At 38.8% G+C, this 19717-nt stretch overlaps 2 protein-coding genes across 2 annotated transcripts; one reads left to right on the top strand and one right to left on the bottom strand.

The window, feature by feature from the left end:
* Positions 1–962: 962 nt before the first annotated feature.
* Positions 963–6648, bottom strand: LOC116021038. Its single transcript, XM_031261636.1, has 4 exons — positions 6383–6648; positions 5142–5213; positions 3692–4713; positions 963–2246 (listed from the first exon to the last, which is right to left on the bottom strand). Exons 1-4 carry the CDS (start codon positions 6390–6392, stop codon positions 1155–1157), a joined length of 2196 nt encoding a protein of 731 aa, XP_031117496.1. The 5' UTR covers positions 6393–6648; the 3' UTR covers positions 963–1154.
* Positions 6649–12424: 5776 nt separating this feature from the next.
* Positions 12425–13498, top strand: LOC116020627 (germin-like protein subfamily 1 member 13). Its single transcript, XM_031261099.1, has 2 exons — positions 12425–12582; positions 12740–13498. The coding sequence occupies exons 1-2, from the start codon at positions 12459–12461 to the stop codon at positions 13300–13302; spliced, it is 687 nt and encodes a 228-aa protein (XP_031116959.1). The 5' UTR covers positions 12425–12458; the 3' UTR covers positions 13303–13498.
* The last annotated feature ends 6219 nt before the right edge of the window (positions 13499–19717 follow it).

Below are 19717 nucleotides of genomic sequence, written 5' to 3'. Positions count from 1 at the left end.
TTTTTTCATATTATTTCATCTTCTCTTTCCTAATCATACTTGTAAAAACTCCTAAAAAACTACAACTGATGTGGATGCTCTTGTATTGGAGATATATTGCAATTTTTGAAGAGTTTTTGTAAGTGTAATTAGGAAAGAGAAAATGAGGGGAGGAAAAAAAATTAAAACAAAATTAATTTTCAAAAAAAAAAAAAAAAGAAAAAAAAAAGCAGTTGTTAGGCGCAACAAGGCCTATGAACCCTTAATTTGCAATGAATCCCATTTATTCTTTCTCCCCCTTCTCTCCCCTCCACATCATTTGTTACTATTTCAATATCCCTTAAATATACATTGATAGGGATGCTCTCAGGATGCTATTAGAGCCAAGTTGTCCCAACACCAAGTGTAACTAGGTGACATAGTGGCAACTTAGGTAATTAACAAAAAATGTGAATGTGTTGTACTCTAACTACGAAATGTGGTCCTTGCCCTTGGAAGGGGTGGTTGAGCAGTCCTTGTACCATGGACCATGGTCCACAATGCATTGTGGACAATGAGTCATGGCTGATACTACAGTTGTGTTGAACTGATACTGCAGTTGTGTTAAACGGATACTACAGTTGTGTTGAAAGAAAACTGCAGTTGCGCGGAACAGAGGCCATTTCATCCGTCTGTAAATGCAGTTGTGTTGAACTGATACTGCAGTTGTGTTGAACTGATACTGCAGTTGCGTTGAACGGATGAACGACCTCTGTTCCGCGTAACTGCAGTTTCCTTTCAACATAACTGCAGTATCTTTTCAACACAANCTTGCCCTTGGAAGGGGTGGTTGAGCAGTCCTTGTACCATGGTCCACCATATAATTTGCGGTGGTTGAGAGGGTGAAGCATGATTTTCATATTAAAAGGTCACGAGTTCGATTATTGTCAACACTTTCAGATGCACTTGTCATACATTAGGATATCACATTTCAAAATGAGAAAGAATTAAAAGAGCAAAGCTGGACTCTGCCCAACAGATTCATCATAACTAGAATCAGCATATTTTCATGACCATAAACTATAATCAGTCTACTCTTCTGAGTTTAAATCAACAAACAATAACCAATTTCCTAAAATTCACCAAACTTGAATAATCAAAAAATGAAACTGAAACACTATAAAATTTGGTGAACATCATGAAGAGTTTCTCCCAGAATAGTCTCCCATATCCTCTGTCCCAACCACATCTTCAATCCTTTTCCCTCTGTCTGCTGACCCATGGTTCAGTCTCCTCAGCCAAACATCATAGTCCACCGGGTACGGTGTTCCACACAGGCTGTCTATATAATCAGCAAACGCCTTCAACAGAGCCGACACCTCGCCAAGTCTATGCTGGATCACGCGTTTTGCCCAGGATCTCTGCCTCCATTGCAATGCCGATTCGATGGAATCTTGCTGCGGCATGGTCCCACCGCAGATGAAGTAGATAAGGTAGACGAGGCTCTCGGCATCGGATGATGGGCAGAGTTTCCCGTGCTGAAGCGCGTGGGCTGACGAGAACTGTAAGTTCATTGCGGGGCTGTCCCTTTCCTCGAGAACTGCACGGCCCCACGACACGAGGACGTAGGAGTGGTTGCTGCTGCTGCTGCTGGCTACGCGTATTATGTGTTCGGGACATATGTCGCCGTGTTGGATGTTGGCGGTTTTTGCACTTCGTAGGGCGGCTAAGCAGTCGTGGCAGCAGCGTATGGCTTCTTGAGAGGAGAACGGGCCATCACGAGTGATGACGGACGAAAGTGGCTCCCCTACGGGGTATGTAACGAGTACGGGAGTCCCGCACCAGGGATGATCACAGCAGCCCTTCTGGCTCGGTTTCTCACAGGGCCCCGAGTGCATCATTTTGCCCGAGGCTACGATTTCAGGCAGGTTTTTACTGGAAATTCCCTGCTCTCGGAATATGTTTAGTACTTTCGTTTGTCTCTGCACGTGGTACCATAAACTCATGTCTTCCCAAGAAGGCTCCAGACGAGACGGATGAGCGCCAAAATGCAAAGTCAAGGAGTCCGCGGGACAATCCAAAGCAACTCCAATGTACGAACACGAGTAGTCTTCGGCTAGAGGCTCGTGAACTTGGAACTGCTTCTGCCCGAGGTTCTGGTCTTCTAGGAGAACAATTTCGCCTTGCTTAAGACCTAACCTCGATCCTTGCTTCCTCGGCTTTAGCTTGTGGTGATGCTCGAGTTCCACAATTTCTCCGTGATGGTCACTAGTATTTTCGTAAGGAACCAGTGCGTTTTCATTCTCAATNACCATGGTCCACCATATAATTTGCGGTGGTTGAGAGGGTGAAGCATGATTTTCATATTAAAAGGTCACGAGTTCGATTATTGTCAACACTTTCAGATGCACTTGTCATACATTAGGATATCACATTTCAAAATGAGAAAGAATTAAAAGAGCAAAGCTGGACTCTGCCCAACAGATTCATCATAACTAGAATCAGCATATTTTCATGACCATAAACTATAATCAGTCTACTCTTCTGAGTTTAAATCAACAAACAATAACCAATTTCCTAAAATTCACCAAACTTGAATAATCAAAAAATGAAACTGAAACACTATAAAATTTGGTGAACATCATGAAGAGTTTCTCCCAGAATAGTCTCCCATATCCTCTGTCCCAACCACATCTTCAATCCTTTTCCCTCTGTCTGCTGACCCATGGTTCAGTCTCCTCAGCCAAACATCATAGTCCACCGGGTACGGTGTTCCACACAGGCTGTCTATATAATCAGCAAACGCCTTCAACAGAGCCGACACCTCGCCAAGTCTATGCTGGATCACGCGTTTTGCCCAGGATCTCTGCCTCCATTGCAATGCCGATTCGATGGAATCTTGCTGCGGCATGGTCCCACCGCAGATGAAGTAGATAAGGTAGACGAGGCTCTCGGCATCGGATGATGGGCAGAGTTTCCCGTGCTGAAGCGCGTGGGCTGACGAGAACTGTAAGTTCATTGCGGGGCTGTCCCTTTCCTCGAGAACTGCACGGCCCCACGACACGAGGACGTAGGAGTGGTTGCTGCTGCTGCTGCTGGCTACGCGTATTATGTGTTCGGGACATATGTCGCCGTGTTGGATGTTGGCGGTTTTTGCACTTCGTAGGGCGGCTAAGCAGTCGTGGCAGCAGCGTATGGCTTCTTGAGAGGAGAACGGGCCATCACGAGTGATGACGGACGAAAGTGGCTCCCCTACGGGGTATGTAACGAGTACGGGAGTCCCGCACCAGGGATGATCACAGCAGCCCTTCTGGCTCGGTTTCTCACAGGGCCCCGAGTGCATCATTTTGCCCGAGGCTACGATTTCAGGCAGGTTTTTACTGGAAATTCCCTGCTCTCGGAATATGTTTAGTACTTTCGTTTGTCTCTGCACGTGGTACCATAAACTCATGTCTTCCCAAGAAGGCTCCAGACGAGACGGATGAGCGCCAAAATGCAAAGTCAAGGAGTCCGCGGGACAATCCAAAGCAACTCCAATGTACGAACACGAGTAGTCTTCGGCTAGAGGCTCGTGAACTTGGAACTGCTTCTGCCCGAGGTTCTGGTCTTCTAGGAGAACAATTTCGCCTTGCTTAAGACCTAACCTCGATCCTTGCTTCCTCGGCTTTAGCTTGTGGTGATGCTCGAGTTCCACAATTTCTCCGTGATGGTCACTAGTATTTTCGTAAGGAACCAGTGCGTTTTCATTCTCAATAAGACGACATTCGGTCCTGCGCTTTTGGAGACGAAGGCTGTGGTCGGCTGCAAGCGAAGCGATCGACTTTCTAGGCGGTCCGTTCCACTGACAGATCGAGTAAAATGTTGCCAAAATTAACTGGAGAGTCCCGAGGTCCCCCCAGTTCACATTTCCTAGCTTGTTCCAAATCCTATCCACCGGGGAAATGCTAATTTCTGCGTGACACTTCATCCATTCTGCCATGGACTGATACGGGTTAATTAAATCCACTTCAAGATTACCAAGATCACCTCCCAGTTTCACCACACCTCCGAATTTCGAGTCCAGAACTAAAATAAAAACCGAATCACCATCTACAGAATTATACCTACTCAAACTCCTCGAAAGAAGAATGTGAATGCCATAGAAGAGAGCTTCACAAACAACAGCCGTAGAAAATCCAAGCCCGTTTCCCATCAGAATATCTGTTTTAAACAGTGCAAACTCGACAACATCATCCCAACGAACATGCGGAGTATCCCTAGTTCTCGACATCAGAGCAGCACCCGAGAGCCCTGCAAGTCTTCCTCTAGATAATGCTTTCTCCAAGGTGTAAAACTTCGATCCCGGGTAGCGAGGACAAGAGACGAAATATGGCATCGGTTTACTTTTATGCCAAAACGTGTGCCATAAGCCATCTGCAATCGTATGTAGAAAATCTTCCAGTGCTAGATACTCGTCTTCTTTTAGATTATCACAGCTGTACGGTGAACAAGGCATACGAAATAGCTGCTGAAATAGAATCCCCTCCAATGCATAATCTAGGGCACGGAGTTCATCAATCAGAAAAGGGGAACTAAACGATTGTTCGCAATTACCATTATCAGGATATAAATTTTCCTGAACCCACTCTTCCAGAATTTCTGTAAACAAATCAATGTCAACAAGTTTTGCCGCATAATCCTTGAGCACTTTATACGCTCTTTTTGATGTAGGCACAAACTTGCCCGAGGTGCTGGAGGTGGTATGAAATGACGTGACTGCATCCAAGATTTGTATAGTTTTTAGAACTAAATAGCTCATAAGATACATAAAGTAGAAGAAAAAGAGAGAAGAAAGTACTAAATAGCACTTACTAGCTAATAAGAACCGAGAAAGAAGAATAGTCATAATGCCCATCGTAATAAAGTAACCAATTACGATGCTAATATCTAACAAGCAAAGCATGATGCTGATGCAATAAACTAAAGAAACCTACTGAGAATGTTGAGTTCAAGCGTGATTGTGGTTCTACAGGCTACTTTTATCGATAAATATACATGCCCAAAAACATGTAGTAGTATAATACAGACCACGCCCCTTTATGTTTCAGATAAATGCAAAGAAATCTATGTATTGGCTATGGTTTAAGATGAAAATAAGGTTAATGTTCCCTTTCCACGGTGCATTATTAGAAAAAGGTTCATACCAGACCCTGGCTTCCTGAAACTCCCATCTAAGCTTTGCCCGGTGGATGATTCCAGATCATCTTTAGGAAAACCTGTTTACACAAACAAATATTCAAACAATTAGGCCGAGTACATTTTGAAATTTCGTTGGAATCATTGCTACAAAGCAAACATAAATGATGTTTAAACTTCCACAGTTTTCAACTATACTAGACCCCAAAAAAATTTTACTCGTGTATTTTTGTTCTAAGAAGTGGCTAGGGAATGTTCTTTCAGCTATACCGCTATGCAATCTGCATAATACGGGAAATCATCGTGTATACTGGATCAACTCCTCCAAAAAAAGCATGCTCGCCTTTTTTCTTTTGCGAGGACTCTAGTTTCAATGGCATCATAGAAATATACTCTATAGCTCTAAAAACAAAATAATCAAAATCATGCCGATTTCAGTCATGACTGTCCAATTCTTTTCACTGCCTTCATTTTTCCACAACTGCAACTACTTTGAGATGTTTCTTCACAAAAATTTGGAAGTGGCAAAAGATGTAAGGGCCAAAAGAAAAACTACAAGGATCAAGTAAAGTTAAAGCTCTAAATAGGGCCCAATTAACAAGTACTTTTCAGCAAATCAGTGCTGTATTTGGCATTATACATAATTGGACTGCATAAAGACATAATTAGAGGTGATTTTCAGTCAACATCAAACCTTAGATTCTTGGAACAAGAACATCATCTATTTTAAAAAAAAAAAAATATTAAAATACTTTTATATTTCCCCTATGTTGCCCAAAAAGTCTGATATAGGGACAACATTAAGAGCAAAACAGTACAACTACCCACAGCCCTGTGAACCACATAAAGTCAATATCTTTCTCACCAAAGATTCTAAAGAATCCCTCTTTTATCCTTTTTTTTTTTCTTGGTATTTCTTCTTTTTGGTCAAAAATCAATACGATTATCCCGAATAAAGCCAATTCCAAAAAATGGGTTTCAATTCTTGAAAACAAATAATCTATCTACATCACTGTCTGAAAAAAACCGCATAAAGCCAGTATCTTTGCCACTAAAGATTCCAAAGATTCCCACTTTTATTCCTTTATCCTGGAGTTCTATTCTTTTGAGTAAAAAATCAATTACATTACCAAAATAAAAAAAGCAATTCCACATTCAGTTCTGGAAATCTGGAACAGTTTCATCCAAAAAATAAAAAATAAAAATAGAAGATAATATGAGAGCAAGTTAAAACCTGAACTAAACTCACCTAATCTCATCTTGAATGGTGGTCCAATGGAGACTTTAAACTGGAAGGGATTAAGCAATAGATCTCTGGAGCTTCTTGAATTTGCATATTCTTGAAACTCAGAAGCTAATGTGTTGCTGTGCAATGCCGGAGAGGGAATGGCAGCAAAATGGGGGAGAAAGAGGGTGAGAGTGGAAGGGGGGAATCATTGTGGAGAATGGGGATGGATGAGTACATGGGGGTGAGTTGGAGAAGAGAGAGAGAGAGAGAGAGAGAGGTTGGAATGATGTGGATGTGCGAATGGTGCCTCCCACGGGTCTTGGTGACATTATATATTTTAATTGCAATGCTTGTTGGATTTTGGTGTCATGCTTGTCTGCTATCTCTGTTCCCTTTTGCCATTAATCAATTTCATGTAATCATACTCCATCTAGCCTCTAAATTTGTGAGTTCCATCTAGTTTTTGTGTTCAATTCTTTCAATCTCATCTTTGTTCTCAATTCTCAAATGTATTACCAAATTGGGACAGCCTTAGTAGAACAATTGACTTGGTAATCCGTTTCAGATTTGACTCATTAAAAAAGCTGTTTATTGATATTCTTGGTGAACTTATGAACTATAGACAACTTTTTATTTACCTATTATGGCTAAGATCACAATCAACCTTTACTTGTAGTATGCATTCAGATTACAACTTCGAATTTTTTCATAAAAAAAAAAAAAAGTGTTACCAATTGGTCCAAATAAAAGTTGATACGTGACCTTTGAACTTAAATTTGGTGCCACTCCAATTATTGTTGATAATTGCACCTAAAAGAGAATTAGTTGTAGCAAACCTTAACTAATCCCATGCTGCACACCTTTCAACATGACAACCAATTGATAATCTAGGAAAAGTTTATTGGGGGGGTTTCTTAATACAAAACATCCTTGAACCATGCAATTAAAATGTTTTTTTTTTCTTGTTATTAAACAGACTGATAGCTTTGACTGTAAAACAAATTTGGATGAGGGAATATGGAAGTGAACAAAGGGAACAAGACAATGCTTTTTAGTCTTTAACTAAAGACTAAAGAGATTGCCAACCCCTCCGTACCAACCTAGTATTTTGGTCAAACATCAATGGCTATTGTCTATTGAGACTCCAACTCATACATTTATTAATCGGATAAAATTTCTATTTTTATAGAAAAAAATAAATTAAAATAGAAAAATTACCAGTGGTAAACATATTTTAATTTTTTTTTTTGAAATTGAGAAACAAAAAATGTAAAATTAAAAATATTTGTTACGTGTAATACTTGAAAAATATATTGTTAGCAGGTGGTTATGGTGGCGGCACTAACCCAAGTTGGGAATAGGAGAAGGGGTCGGCAGTTGGCAGTTGCCATTGAAGTGGTTTTAACGTATCTCTTACACTTATCCTCACCAAATTCTACTTGCACTACTCGTGACTAAGGGGTTATGATAAGTGTACATTTTTAAAAATCAGAAAATGATTTTAGAAAGTTATTTTTTTAATATTTTATATTGTTTGATTATCTAAAAAAATAATTTAAAATCAGTTAAAATATTCATTTTTTTTTAGTTCCACTGATTCTGTTACAATGTAGTATAGAGTCAACAAATACCTCCACTGAGGCTCGAACCCACTTCCTTCCACATGAGAGTGTACATCGGGTGCCACTTGACCACAAGGCATTTACTTTGTGTTTAAGTCAATAAAAAATGATTCATTTTGACAAAGAAGTTTTTATGATAGTTTTTTTTTTTTTTTTTCACAATTACAGAACTTTGTGTTTACAAATTTAGAACTCTATATTCAAAATTTTAGATCTCAATATACAAAATTAAATTACTCAATATTTACAATTTTTGAACTCTATATTCACAATTTTGTTATATAGATTCAAAAATAGTGTTATACTATTGAATATAGATTTATGAAATTGTAAATATAAAATTCTGTAATTGTGAAAATAAAATTCTAAAATTATAAACATAGACCCGAGTCCATAGCATAACAATCGCTCTTTAGGATGCTCTATAACTTTGGATTTCTTTGATGTCAAATATATGGGTTGGGCCACCATATGCTTGTCACTATTTGAAGGATTTGAGTTGGAGCGAGATGACTTAATTATAATTTGGGCCAAGACATGTTAGATACTAAAAATTCTTGATCAACTCGACTCACAACCTAAAAATTTTAAAAATTTAGGATGTGTTTGAAAAGTCGGAAAATGACTTCTGAAAAATATTTTTTTGAAAAATGAGTCATTTTCCGAAAAATAGCTTCATTTTCAGTGTTTGAATTTATTCCGGAAAACTGTCTTTGTGTGTTTGGTTCATTTTCCAGAAAATGAACAACAAAATAATTTTTTTAAAAGGGAAAAAATCACAACAAATTAACAAAAAGAAATCACAACAAATTAACCAAAAACAAATTAAAAAAAAATTAGAAACAATCGCGGTCGGCGACTGGTTTTGAAACCAAAGTAGACGAGGCGCCCGCCTGAAGACGACGCAAATGAGAATGGTAAAGTTCCGGAAAAAATTTTCGAAAGTCATTTTTTCAGAAAAGTGACTCCATTTTCCGTTGACTGAAGCCTTATTTTCCATTGACCCCATTTTCCCCTCACTTGCCAAACACTGAAAACCCGGAAAATGATTTCTGGAAATCATTTTCTGAGTTTCCAAACACAGCCTTAAAGGGAAAAGGTACAAATAAGCCATTGACTTATTTGGGATAGCAATTACGCCACTGAACTCAAATAAGCTCTAAATTTATCTATGAACTCGAAAAAAAAGAAGAGTAAATTAGCATCTTTAACAGGTTAACAACAAGTTTGTGCTGATTGGGATAACATGTGTAATTTAAAAAGTTGAGTTAATAACTTAATATTGATTGATGTTAAAAATGGGTTCGAAAGGGATAGTTAAGTGAATGAAGCCTTTTGTTTTAGTACTTTTTGTATAATCTATTTTTTAAACCAATAAAATAAAATATTATCATTTCTAACATAAAAAATGATAATAAAGAAAATAATCCTAGTAGAGAGTATAGTATATGAACTGCAAAGATTATTTGACTTAGTAGTGGATATTTAATTTATGAAATCTCCACCCTCTGACCAAGCTTACTTAGCTTAATTGTTATCACAACATTTGGAGACTTGTAGTCCAAGCTATTTTTTTTATTTTTTTATTTTTGAAAAAAAAAAGCTATTTATTTAGATACTTGAAGCTTTCAATTCTTTAATTCAATCAATGCTGAGAACTTAAACACGAGTACTAGTGAGTAGTGAAATAATTAAAAATAAATATATAAAAATTAAAAATTGAATAAATAATTGAATATTTTTTTTAAAATATGCATTTGTGATTTAAAAGTAGTGGAATAAATTTCATTAAAAATTAAACAGAAGCAGGTGTGGAAACTCGGAAAGGATAAATATAAAATATTTTTGGACATTAGACACAGGTGTCCCTATCCATATATAACATGATATTTGACTTTAGTTGTATTAGAAGACTGAACTTTATTAAATTGTAGTATAAGATTAGTTAACTTGACTTAGTATGTACCAATCCAAATGGGGTTATATGCGTCAAAATAGTTGTTAGGAAATAGGAGAGGTCAACATTAGATTTTTTATTTTTTTGGGTGATAAGAAACCCACAATTATTACTTGAAGGTGTGTATTAAATACGTATATATACTTTGATTTTGTGCAATAGCATACAAACCCCATAAGAAAGGTAAATCGCATTAGGAAGATCTTGTGCGACGAGCTCGATTAAGAGGGTTCGAGCCTCAGTGGAGATAATGCTGATTCTTGTGCTTTAGTAGGTCAAGAAAGTAATTATGAATAGATACTATATTGTAACAGAGTCAGTAGTACTAGAAAAAAATTCTTTTAATTCATTAGTTACTGTGAATTGACCAACTACATCTAATGTTAAAATATAAATTTATCTATTAATCAAATATAAAAGTAACTAATCAAATTTTGTTATCTAAGGAAGTAAAAATTATGAGTAATGTAGTATTACTCTTAAAAAAATAAAAGTTGTATAAGACGATATAAAAGTTATTGCAATAAATATTACGGAGTATATATAAGGAAAAATCGATCCTAGAAAATTAAGCACATTATACCTGATCCCTACGCAATGCAACCTTAATGCCTAACTCTATTTTCAAACATATATAATCATATTTCAAGGATTTACTTTGATGCATGTCATCACGTGCTGCAATATTTTCAAATGGGTAAGTATAACATTTGGTGGACTTTCAAAAACCACCAATTATGAATGTTTCTTCTAGGTGGCCGCTTGAATGTTTCATAACTCGTTGTAAATAATGCATGGATGATTTATCCCTAGTAAAACATTATTGCAAAATATAGTATTAATTTTGTAAGATTGTGACAATTTTAGTTGTATTGAGTAATGACTTGGAGAGTCGAGTTCAACATCTAAAACGTGACATTGATTGCTACGCAAGTATAAGAAAATAAAGTTGTGTCCTTACTTTTTAGACTAGTGATAAAAACTTTGTCTTGATAATTATTATTAGAGCAGGTAACAAGTTCAAAACTTTTGCTACTAGCCACAGCCTTAATAGGTTGCTCATGAACTAAGGGTCCATTTGGAAATTAAACTCGGAAAATGACTTTCGAAAGTCATTTTTTAAATTTTCCAGTGTTTGGGTCCTCAAAGAAAATGAAGTCAAAGAAAAATATTCATTATCTTCAAAGAAAAAAGTTTAATTTGGCAAAAAATGTCTTCCTAATTTTTTTAGTCAAAAGTCATTTTTCAGATTCTTTATTTTCTCATCTCTCTATCTTCACTATATCTTCTTTTTTAAAGTTAATTTTAAGATGATTATTATTATTATTATAATACTACTACTACTACTAATACACCGTAATCACTGCCAACACCAACACCCCAACATGGCCACACCATCATCGTCACCGCCACCACCACACCACCAACATCACTACTACACCATCACTACCACCACCGCCATCGCTACGAGTCTACCACCACCACCACTGCCACCGCTACCAGTGTATCACCACCGCCACCACTACCTAAGGTTGCAAAAATCGCTAGGCGCTTAGGCGTCCTTTTTTTTTTTTTTTTTTAAATTTTGATAAAAGTTTTTTTTTTTTTTAAATTAAGACTTAGTAATTATTAACTATTTAATACTTTAATAGTTAGTACTAAAATATTAAGTATTAACCTAAAAACATTTGGTTTCGAATCAAAACACAACAAAAAGTCACAACTCACAAAGTACTAATATTAGAGTACCTGATTTCAAAAATTTTTATTGCATTTCTTTGGGTTTGCTACCGATTTGAACAATTTAGTTATTTAACTAAAAATGGCATCAGTTTGAGCAAAATAACCAATTTATAAAAAAAAACACAAAAAAATAGCTAGCCTGCGCGGCCAAGACGCCCACTTAGGCCTCCTAGACAACTGCCTAGCTAGTCCGTCGCGACCTAGTCGACCGACCTTCTAGAACGGAGATTTCGCCAAAATTCTAGGCGGTTGGCCACTAAAACATAAGATGAGTTGGGGGTAACCCCAACCAGGATAACTAATTATACATTTATACAAACTTGTAACGAGAAGGTCATGATTTCGAAACTATTGGATTACTCGCAATGAATTCAAAACATTGTTTTTTATTAGGGTGTCTCACTTTGTGATTAAGAGTAATCTACATACAACATACTTAACAACTAATAAAATGAATTTTGGGAGTTGGAGAAGGAGTAGTTCCAACATGTTAACAAATGACCAATTCGAAGAGTTCACTGTAGTACGTACACATGATGTTTATTCAATTCTTGTAGTTGGTGATGAGAGATTACAAAATTTCAAAAACACAATAAGGCTTCAAGTAAAAGGAATTGAATTAGTAATCCCGTAAAAATACTATTTCTACATTATACCTATAAATTGGTGACTAAGTCTCAGAAGACATGCCTATAAATAGCCACCCCTCCCATGCTTAGTTCCTCACCACCTCAACAAGTTTTAGCTTCTCTTACTCTATTCTTCTCTGCTAAACATGGCTCTTAGGTTTCTTTTGGTCGCCATTGGCGTTATGGCTTTGGCATCTTCATTTGCCAATGCATCAGATCCCGATCCTTTGCAGGATTTTTGTGTTGCAATTGATGATCCCAAGGATGTTTGTAAGTATATCCAAATAAACTGTCTCAAACCATTTTCTTTTGATAGGCTAAGTTTCTATAGTGTTATAGTATATATAGTACATTAAATTTACTTCAACCATGATATGTAGTATTTATTGTAACGCAACCCTTTTTGTTTCTTTATTTGTGTTTGCAGTGTTCGTGAATGGAAAGTTTTGCAAGAATCCGGATGATGTCAATGCTGATGACTTCCTTTTTCGGGGCCTTAATAAGCCTGGAGACACGTCAAATCCGCTTGGTTCTAAGGTCTCAACCGTGAATGTGGCCAATATAACAGGTCTAAATACTCTCGGCATTTCATTGGCTCGTATTGATTTTGCACCCTATGGTCTGAATCCTCCTCACACCCACCCTAGAGCAACTGAAGTCCTTGCTGTCTTGGAGGGCACCCTCTACGTTGGGTTCGTTCTTTCTAACCCACCACCAGGAATGAAGAACAAGCTTTTTACAAAGACATTATATCCCGGAGATGTTTTTGTATTCCCAGAAGGTCTCATTCATTTCCAATTCAACATAGGAAAAACTCAAGCTGTTGCATTTGCTGGTCTGAGTAGCCAAAATCCAGGAGTGATTACTATTGCCAATGCTGTCTTTGGTTCTGATCCACCAATCAATCCTGATGTTCTCACTAAAGCTTTCCAAGTTGATGACAAAGTGATTCAATATCTTCAATCACAATTTTGGTATGACAACAACTAGAATTGAATTAAGCTGGTACACATTGAAGGTTCTTCCTTCACTAGATACATAATTATTAATATTAATAAATAAACCACCCTAGCTATGGCCTATGGTGCGCTTATAAACTCATACATACTGAATGTTATAATTGAGATATTATCTCATACTGTATTTGTTATTTTGACTTTGTGTGGAAGTATACGTGTATTGTCTACATCATATATCTTCTTTTTGTTTTTGTTTTTATTTTTTAACAAATAAAATAAAATAATTAAATAAAAAAATAATAACAGTTTATTACGTGCAGTTCTATTTTTTATTTTTAACGTGCAAAGGATGAAAGGATCTCTACCTAACTATATTATCCATAACTATTAGGACTCTACATAATAGAGTCATACTATAAGTCTCAGTCCTAGTTTACTTATGATTCTCAGTCCTAGTTTACTTATGATTCTCTTGTATATATACTCTTGTATTCCTACAGTTATATTTTGTGAACTCTAATACAAACATAATTGTTCTCATCTGGTATCAGTCGCTAGGGTTTCGTTCTTGTTCCCATGGCTACGAATGACGGCTCTGCCTCTGAGCGGACCGTTTCAGATGTTGCTGTGAGTTCTGCGGCGCCGGCTCCCGTGTCGTCGCTCTCTTCTGCTCATCCCTACATTAGCATCAAACTCAACCACCGCAATTTTTTGTTTTGGCGTACTCAGGTTCTCCCGTTTCTACGTGGCCATGATCTCATTGATCTTGTTGATGGATCGTGTCCTTGCCCGGAGGAGTTCCTCCCTGCCGTGTCTGCTGCTACCTCGTCCGCTGCTGCTGCCCGCGTTCGGAATCCGGCGTTTGTTGCGTGGTCTCGCCGTGATCAAGGGTTGCTGTCTCTCCTGGTTTCTTCGCTGTCCGAGGAGGTGCTCTCCATCGCCGTCGGCTGTCGGACATCGAAGGAGTTGTGGGATTCCATTGAGCAGTCCCTCGCTTCCGCCTCTCAATCCCGCCAACTTCACTTGCTTAGCCAACTCCATGGTCTCCGGCAAGGAGATTCGTCGACGGCAGAGTATCTCGGGCGAGCTCGGCTTATTGTTGAAGATTTAGCTCTCGCCGGCCGGAAGGTAACGCTGGAAGAACAGAACCTGTACGTGTTCCGCGGCCTTCGACCGGAGTTCAAGGGTGTCACCTCTTCGCTGGCGGTTCGAGGACATCCGGTGACGCTCCTTGAGCTTGCTGACTTGCTGGGCGCGCAAGACTTCATCGCCGGTGATGATTACGCATTGCCTGGAGGTGCTGCACCGGCGGCTTTCGCTGCTCAGGGAGGTCGCCAGTCACGTGGCGGTGGGAGAGGCCGTGGCAGAGGCTCTTCCATCCAGTGTCAAATTTGCGGTTCATTTGGTCACTCGGCTTTGTCTTGTTACAAGTTGCCTTATGTTGTTTCTCCGCAAGCAAATTTTATTCATCAGGGTGATTCGGCGAATAACGTGACTGCTCATACCTGGTTGCCTGACACTGGTGCAACACATCATGCCACACCTGATATAGCTGCCCTCTCTACTTCTGAAGAATATGGTGGTAACGACACTTTACGTGTTGGTGACGGTACGCCTTTACTTATTAGTAACGTGGGTCATGCTTCTATTTCTACGCCTTCTAGGTCTCTTAAGTTGTCTCATATTTTACATGTTCCCCGTCTTTCTGCCTCTTTATTATCCGTTCAGCGCTTTGCGTCGGATAATCAGGTGTTTTTTGAGTTTCACCCTTCCTTCTTTGTTGTGAAGGATATTCGGACCAAGGAAATTCTTTTGCGGGGCAATAGTTCCGGTGGGCTCTATGCCTTGCCGGTTCCTTCTGGTTCACCTTCCGCGTTTATTTCTGCTCGTGCTTCGGCGTCTACGTGGCATGATCGTTTGGGTCATCCGCATCAGCGTGTTTTACATCGAGTCTTGGAGTCTTGTTCTGTTAGTGAGTCGAATAAAACTTCTCATACTGTGTGTTCTGCGTGTCAAATGGGTAAATCTGCACGTTTCCCATTGCCACGTGTTGTCTCTGTTAGTTCGAATGTGCTAGATTTAGTTTATACGGACATTTGGGGCCCTGCTCCTGTACTCTCTTCTGAGGGTTATCGTTATTTTGTTTTATTTGTGGATGACTTTTCTCGTTATACTTGGTATTTTCCTATGAAATTAAAGTCAGATATATATTCTGTTTTTGAGCGTTTTCGATGTTTAGTTGAACGTGCCTTCAATCGTAAAATCAAAGCTGTTCAATCTGATTTAGGGGCTGAGTATAAAAAGTTACATTCTGTTTTTGTTCAGCTTGGTATTAGTCACAGGCAATCTTGTGCGTACACACACGAACAGAATGGTCGTGTGGAACGGAAGCACAGGCATGTGGTTGAAACCGGGCTAGCACTTATGGCTCGTGCCTCTGTGCCGTCTCGGTTCTGGCATTTTGCTTTTGAGGCTGCTGTTTTCCTTATTAACAAAATGCCCTCGCATACTCTCCATAACTCTAGTCCTCATGTCTTAGTGCACAGATCTCAGCCATCATATTCCTTTCTTCGTGTCTTTGGCTGTCTGTGCTATCCGCACTTACGGCCATATAATCGTCATAAACTGTCTTACAGGTCTTCTCCATGTGTCTTTCTGGGCTATCCTGATTCGTTTCGGGGTTATAGGTGCATGGACCTGCGTACTAATAAAGTTTTTGTGTGCCGTCATGTGCGGTTTGATGAAGCTGTGTTTCCTTTTGGTGCTAAGTCTGTTTTGCAGGCTCCATCAGAATCTATTGCACGACCTTGGGCTGAATCTGTTTTTCATCCTGTGGCTGATCCATCTGTGGTAGCTCCCTCGCCTCCTGCTGATGTGGCTCAGAAGAGGCCTCGTGGTCGGCCACGTGGTCGTACTGTGCGTCCCACGGAGAGGTCTCACTCCATGGCCACTAGGAGTCGGTCTGTGGCTCCGGTTGCGGGTTTGACTGTGCAAGTTTCCTCTGTTGATCCTACTTGTTATACTCAGGCAGTCAAACACTCTGAATGGAGGGAGGCAATGGATCAGGAGTTCAATGCCTTGTTGCAGAATCAGACATGGTGCTTGGTTCCTCCCACTGCGTCTATGAATATTATTGGCTGCAAGTGGGTGTTTCGCACGAAAAGGAAGGCTGATGGATCTGTTGAGCGCTACAAGGCCAGGCTCGTGGCTAAAGGGTTTAATCAGGTCCCGGGTCAAGATTTCTTTGACACTTTCAGCCCGGTGGTTAAACCTACTACAGTCAGGTTGTTGCTCTCTCTTGCTCTTTCTTCTGGTTGGCTAGTCAGGCAATTGGATGTGCATAATGCATTCCTTAATGGTAATCTTACAGAAACTGTTTACATGCGTCAGCCTCCGGGGTATGCTGATTCTCAGCACCCTGATCATGTTTGCTTGTTGAAACGCTCCCTGTATGGTTTGAAGCAGGCTCCCCGGGCTTGGTTCACTCGTTTGCACACTTTTCTGTTATCTGCTGGTTTTAATGCCTCTAAAACTGATGTTTCGTTATTTTATTATTCTCGTGGATCGGCTACTGTTTACCTGCTTGTTTATGTGGATGATATTCTTGTTATGAGCAATGAGCATGGTGCATTGGAGGCTTTGCTCTCCAAGCTCTCTAGTACTTTCAAGATTAGAGATCTTGGTGAGCCTGGGTTTTTCCTTGGGATTGAAACAGTCAAGTGTGCAGATGGAGTGTTGCTTTCTCAGCGCAGGTATATGACTGACATACTTAAACGAGCTGGTATGACAGATTGCAAACCTGTGTCTACACCTACTACGACTTCAAAGACAATATCTACCTGTACAGATCCATATGATGATCCCACGCAATACCGGAGCATTGCAGGTGCACTACAGTACCTAACTATCACGAGACCAGATTTATCCTTTGCAGTTAATCTGCTTTGTCAGCACATGCATGCTCCAACCACTGCACACTGGGAACAATTGAAACGTGTGTTAAGGTATGTTAAAGGTACTATGTCTTTGGGTCTGCGATTGAGAAAGTCAAGTTCAGGTGAGCTTCATGCATTCTCGGATTCTGACTGGGCTGGTTGTCCTACGGATAGAAAGTCTACTAGTGGGCATGCTGTGTTTCTTGGAACCAATCTAGTGTCCTGGGTATGCAAGAAACAAAGGACTGTTGCTCGATCTTCTACTGAAGCAGAGTACAAGGCTCTTGCAGATGTATGTGCTGAAGTTCTGTGGATCCTCTCTTTGCTGCGAGAAATAGGAATTTCACCTCTTCCAGTGCCCAAACTTTGGTGTGACAATCTTGGAGCTACTTATATGTGTGCTAATCCTATTTTTCATGCTCGCACAAAGCATGTCGAAATTGATTATCACTTTGTGAGAGACAGAGTAGCTGCAGGAGACATTCAGGTGCACTTTATTTCTACTAAGGATCAGCTAGCTGATATTTTCACCAAGTCACTCGCAGGTCCCCGGTTCTGCTTCTTACGTGACAAGCTACAGGTTACTTCTGTACCATCCGCTTGAGGGGGAGTATTAGGACTCTACATAATAGAGTCATACTATAAGTCTCAGTCCTAGTTTACTTATGATTCTCAGTCCTAGTTTACTTATGATTCTCTTGTATATATACTCTTGTATTCCTACAGTTATATTTTGTGAACTCTAATACAAACATAATTGTTCTCATCATAACATCCATGCAAATATAATGATTACAAATAGATTAAGATCGAGTAGGTTTGATCGAAACAACTAGATTAATTATTCTTGCAAAATACATATCAATATTAGTTATTTATTTATTTATTATTTTTTAATTTACTTTTTTAAAAAAGCATGATGAGTCGACGGTCAAATCACTAAAAATTAAATCTTAATTAATTACTAACTCTTAATAATTAAAGCACACTCATACTGTCGCCGTCGCCGTTGTCATCACTACACTACCACCCCACCATTATCGCACCACCAGGCCACTATCACCGTCACCACCACCACCATTTATATATTAGTACAAATATTTTTATATTCTAAACAAAAAATTAAAATGTTTAATTATACAATTATGCTCATTTTCTGAAAAAAGAACCAAACACACTAAGACAGTTAAGAGGCAACAAAACATTGGAAATGAAAATATTTTCTGGAAAATGAATTTCTACGCATTTCATGGCTCCATCGAAAATTCCCTCTGCCCTTACCATACTCCAGCTTGGTAGTTTCCACCGCATGTCCAGGGTTGAGCGTTGGGATTTGATAGCAGACTTAAAAAGCCACCTATAGGCGCTTTACACCCAATCATTTTGGATAACGCTTACATCCTCTGTATTATTGCGACGGTTGGCACAGAGTTAGCCGATACTTATTTTCCAGATACTGTCATTGTCTCTTCTCCGGGAAAAGAAGTTCATGACTCGTGGGCCTTTTACCTCTATGCGGCATTGCTTTGTCAGGCTTTTGCCCATTGTAAATTTCCCACTACTACCTCCCATAGGAGTCTGGGCCGTGTCTCAGTCTCAGTGTGGCTGATCATCCTCTCGAACCAATTAGTGATCATAGCCTTAGTAAGCTATTGCATCACCAACTAGCTAATCAGATGCGAGTCCCTCCTTGGACGAATTCCTCCTTTTGCTCTTCAAGCCTACGAGGTATTAGCACCGTTTCTAACTGTCTAGAAAATGTTTTTCAAAACTCATTTTCCTAATTTTTAAACACACCTTAAGTTAAAGTTGTGTATAAAAAATGAAAGGATTATTGATTATTAATAAAATAAAATTTAAAACTAAAGTATAAAAAAGTTTCCTTTCTGCGTCAAATACTTACAATTTTACTCGAAACTATTAAAATGATAAAAACACTTTAAACTTAACACACGTATAACATAAAAAAAATAAAAAATAAAATGACACTTTTGAGTATTCAATTATAATTATGATATAAATTTAGTCACTCAGTTAGTCAATTATTATTTAAGTCATGAATTTAGTCTCAATCTTAAGGACCGACCACTATGTATAGTAACCAAATTCGCCATTTTGATAACAAATGAAATACTAAATTTACCGAACAAATAACTGATAGATTAAATCCACATGCAATATGCTTACAACTAAGGGACAAAAATTTATTTTTACTGCAATTCTTCAGTTTTTATTTTCACTTCCTCTTTTCAAATTGTAGAATCATACAAGTATTTTCGTCTCTCCAATTTCATTTTTTGAGAAAACAATAGAGTACTTTTTTTTTTTTTTTGTTGACTTTTTCTATAACTAAAAATGAAACCCATAAGCCAAAGGCTTTGTGGTCAAGCGGCATCCGGTGTATACTCCCATGTAAAAGGGAGTGGGTTCAAGCCTCAGTGAAGGCATCTGTTGACTCTTTGTGCTTCAGTATGTTGAGAAAATATCTATGAACAGTTATTACATTGTAAT

The sequence above is a fragment of the Ipomoea triloba genome, chromosome 5 (genome assembly GCF_003576645.1).
Source record: "Ipomoea triloba cultivar NCNSP0323 chromosome 5, ASM357664v1".
NCBI classification, from domain to species: domain Eukaryota; kingdom Viridiplantae; phylum Streptophyta; class Magnoliopsida; order Solanales; family Convolvulaceae; genus Ipomoea; species Ipomoea triloba.
This window is presented reverse-complemented; position numbering and strand designations above follow the sequence as displayed.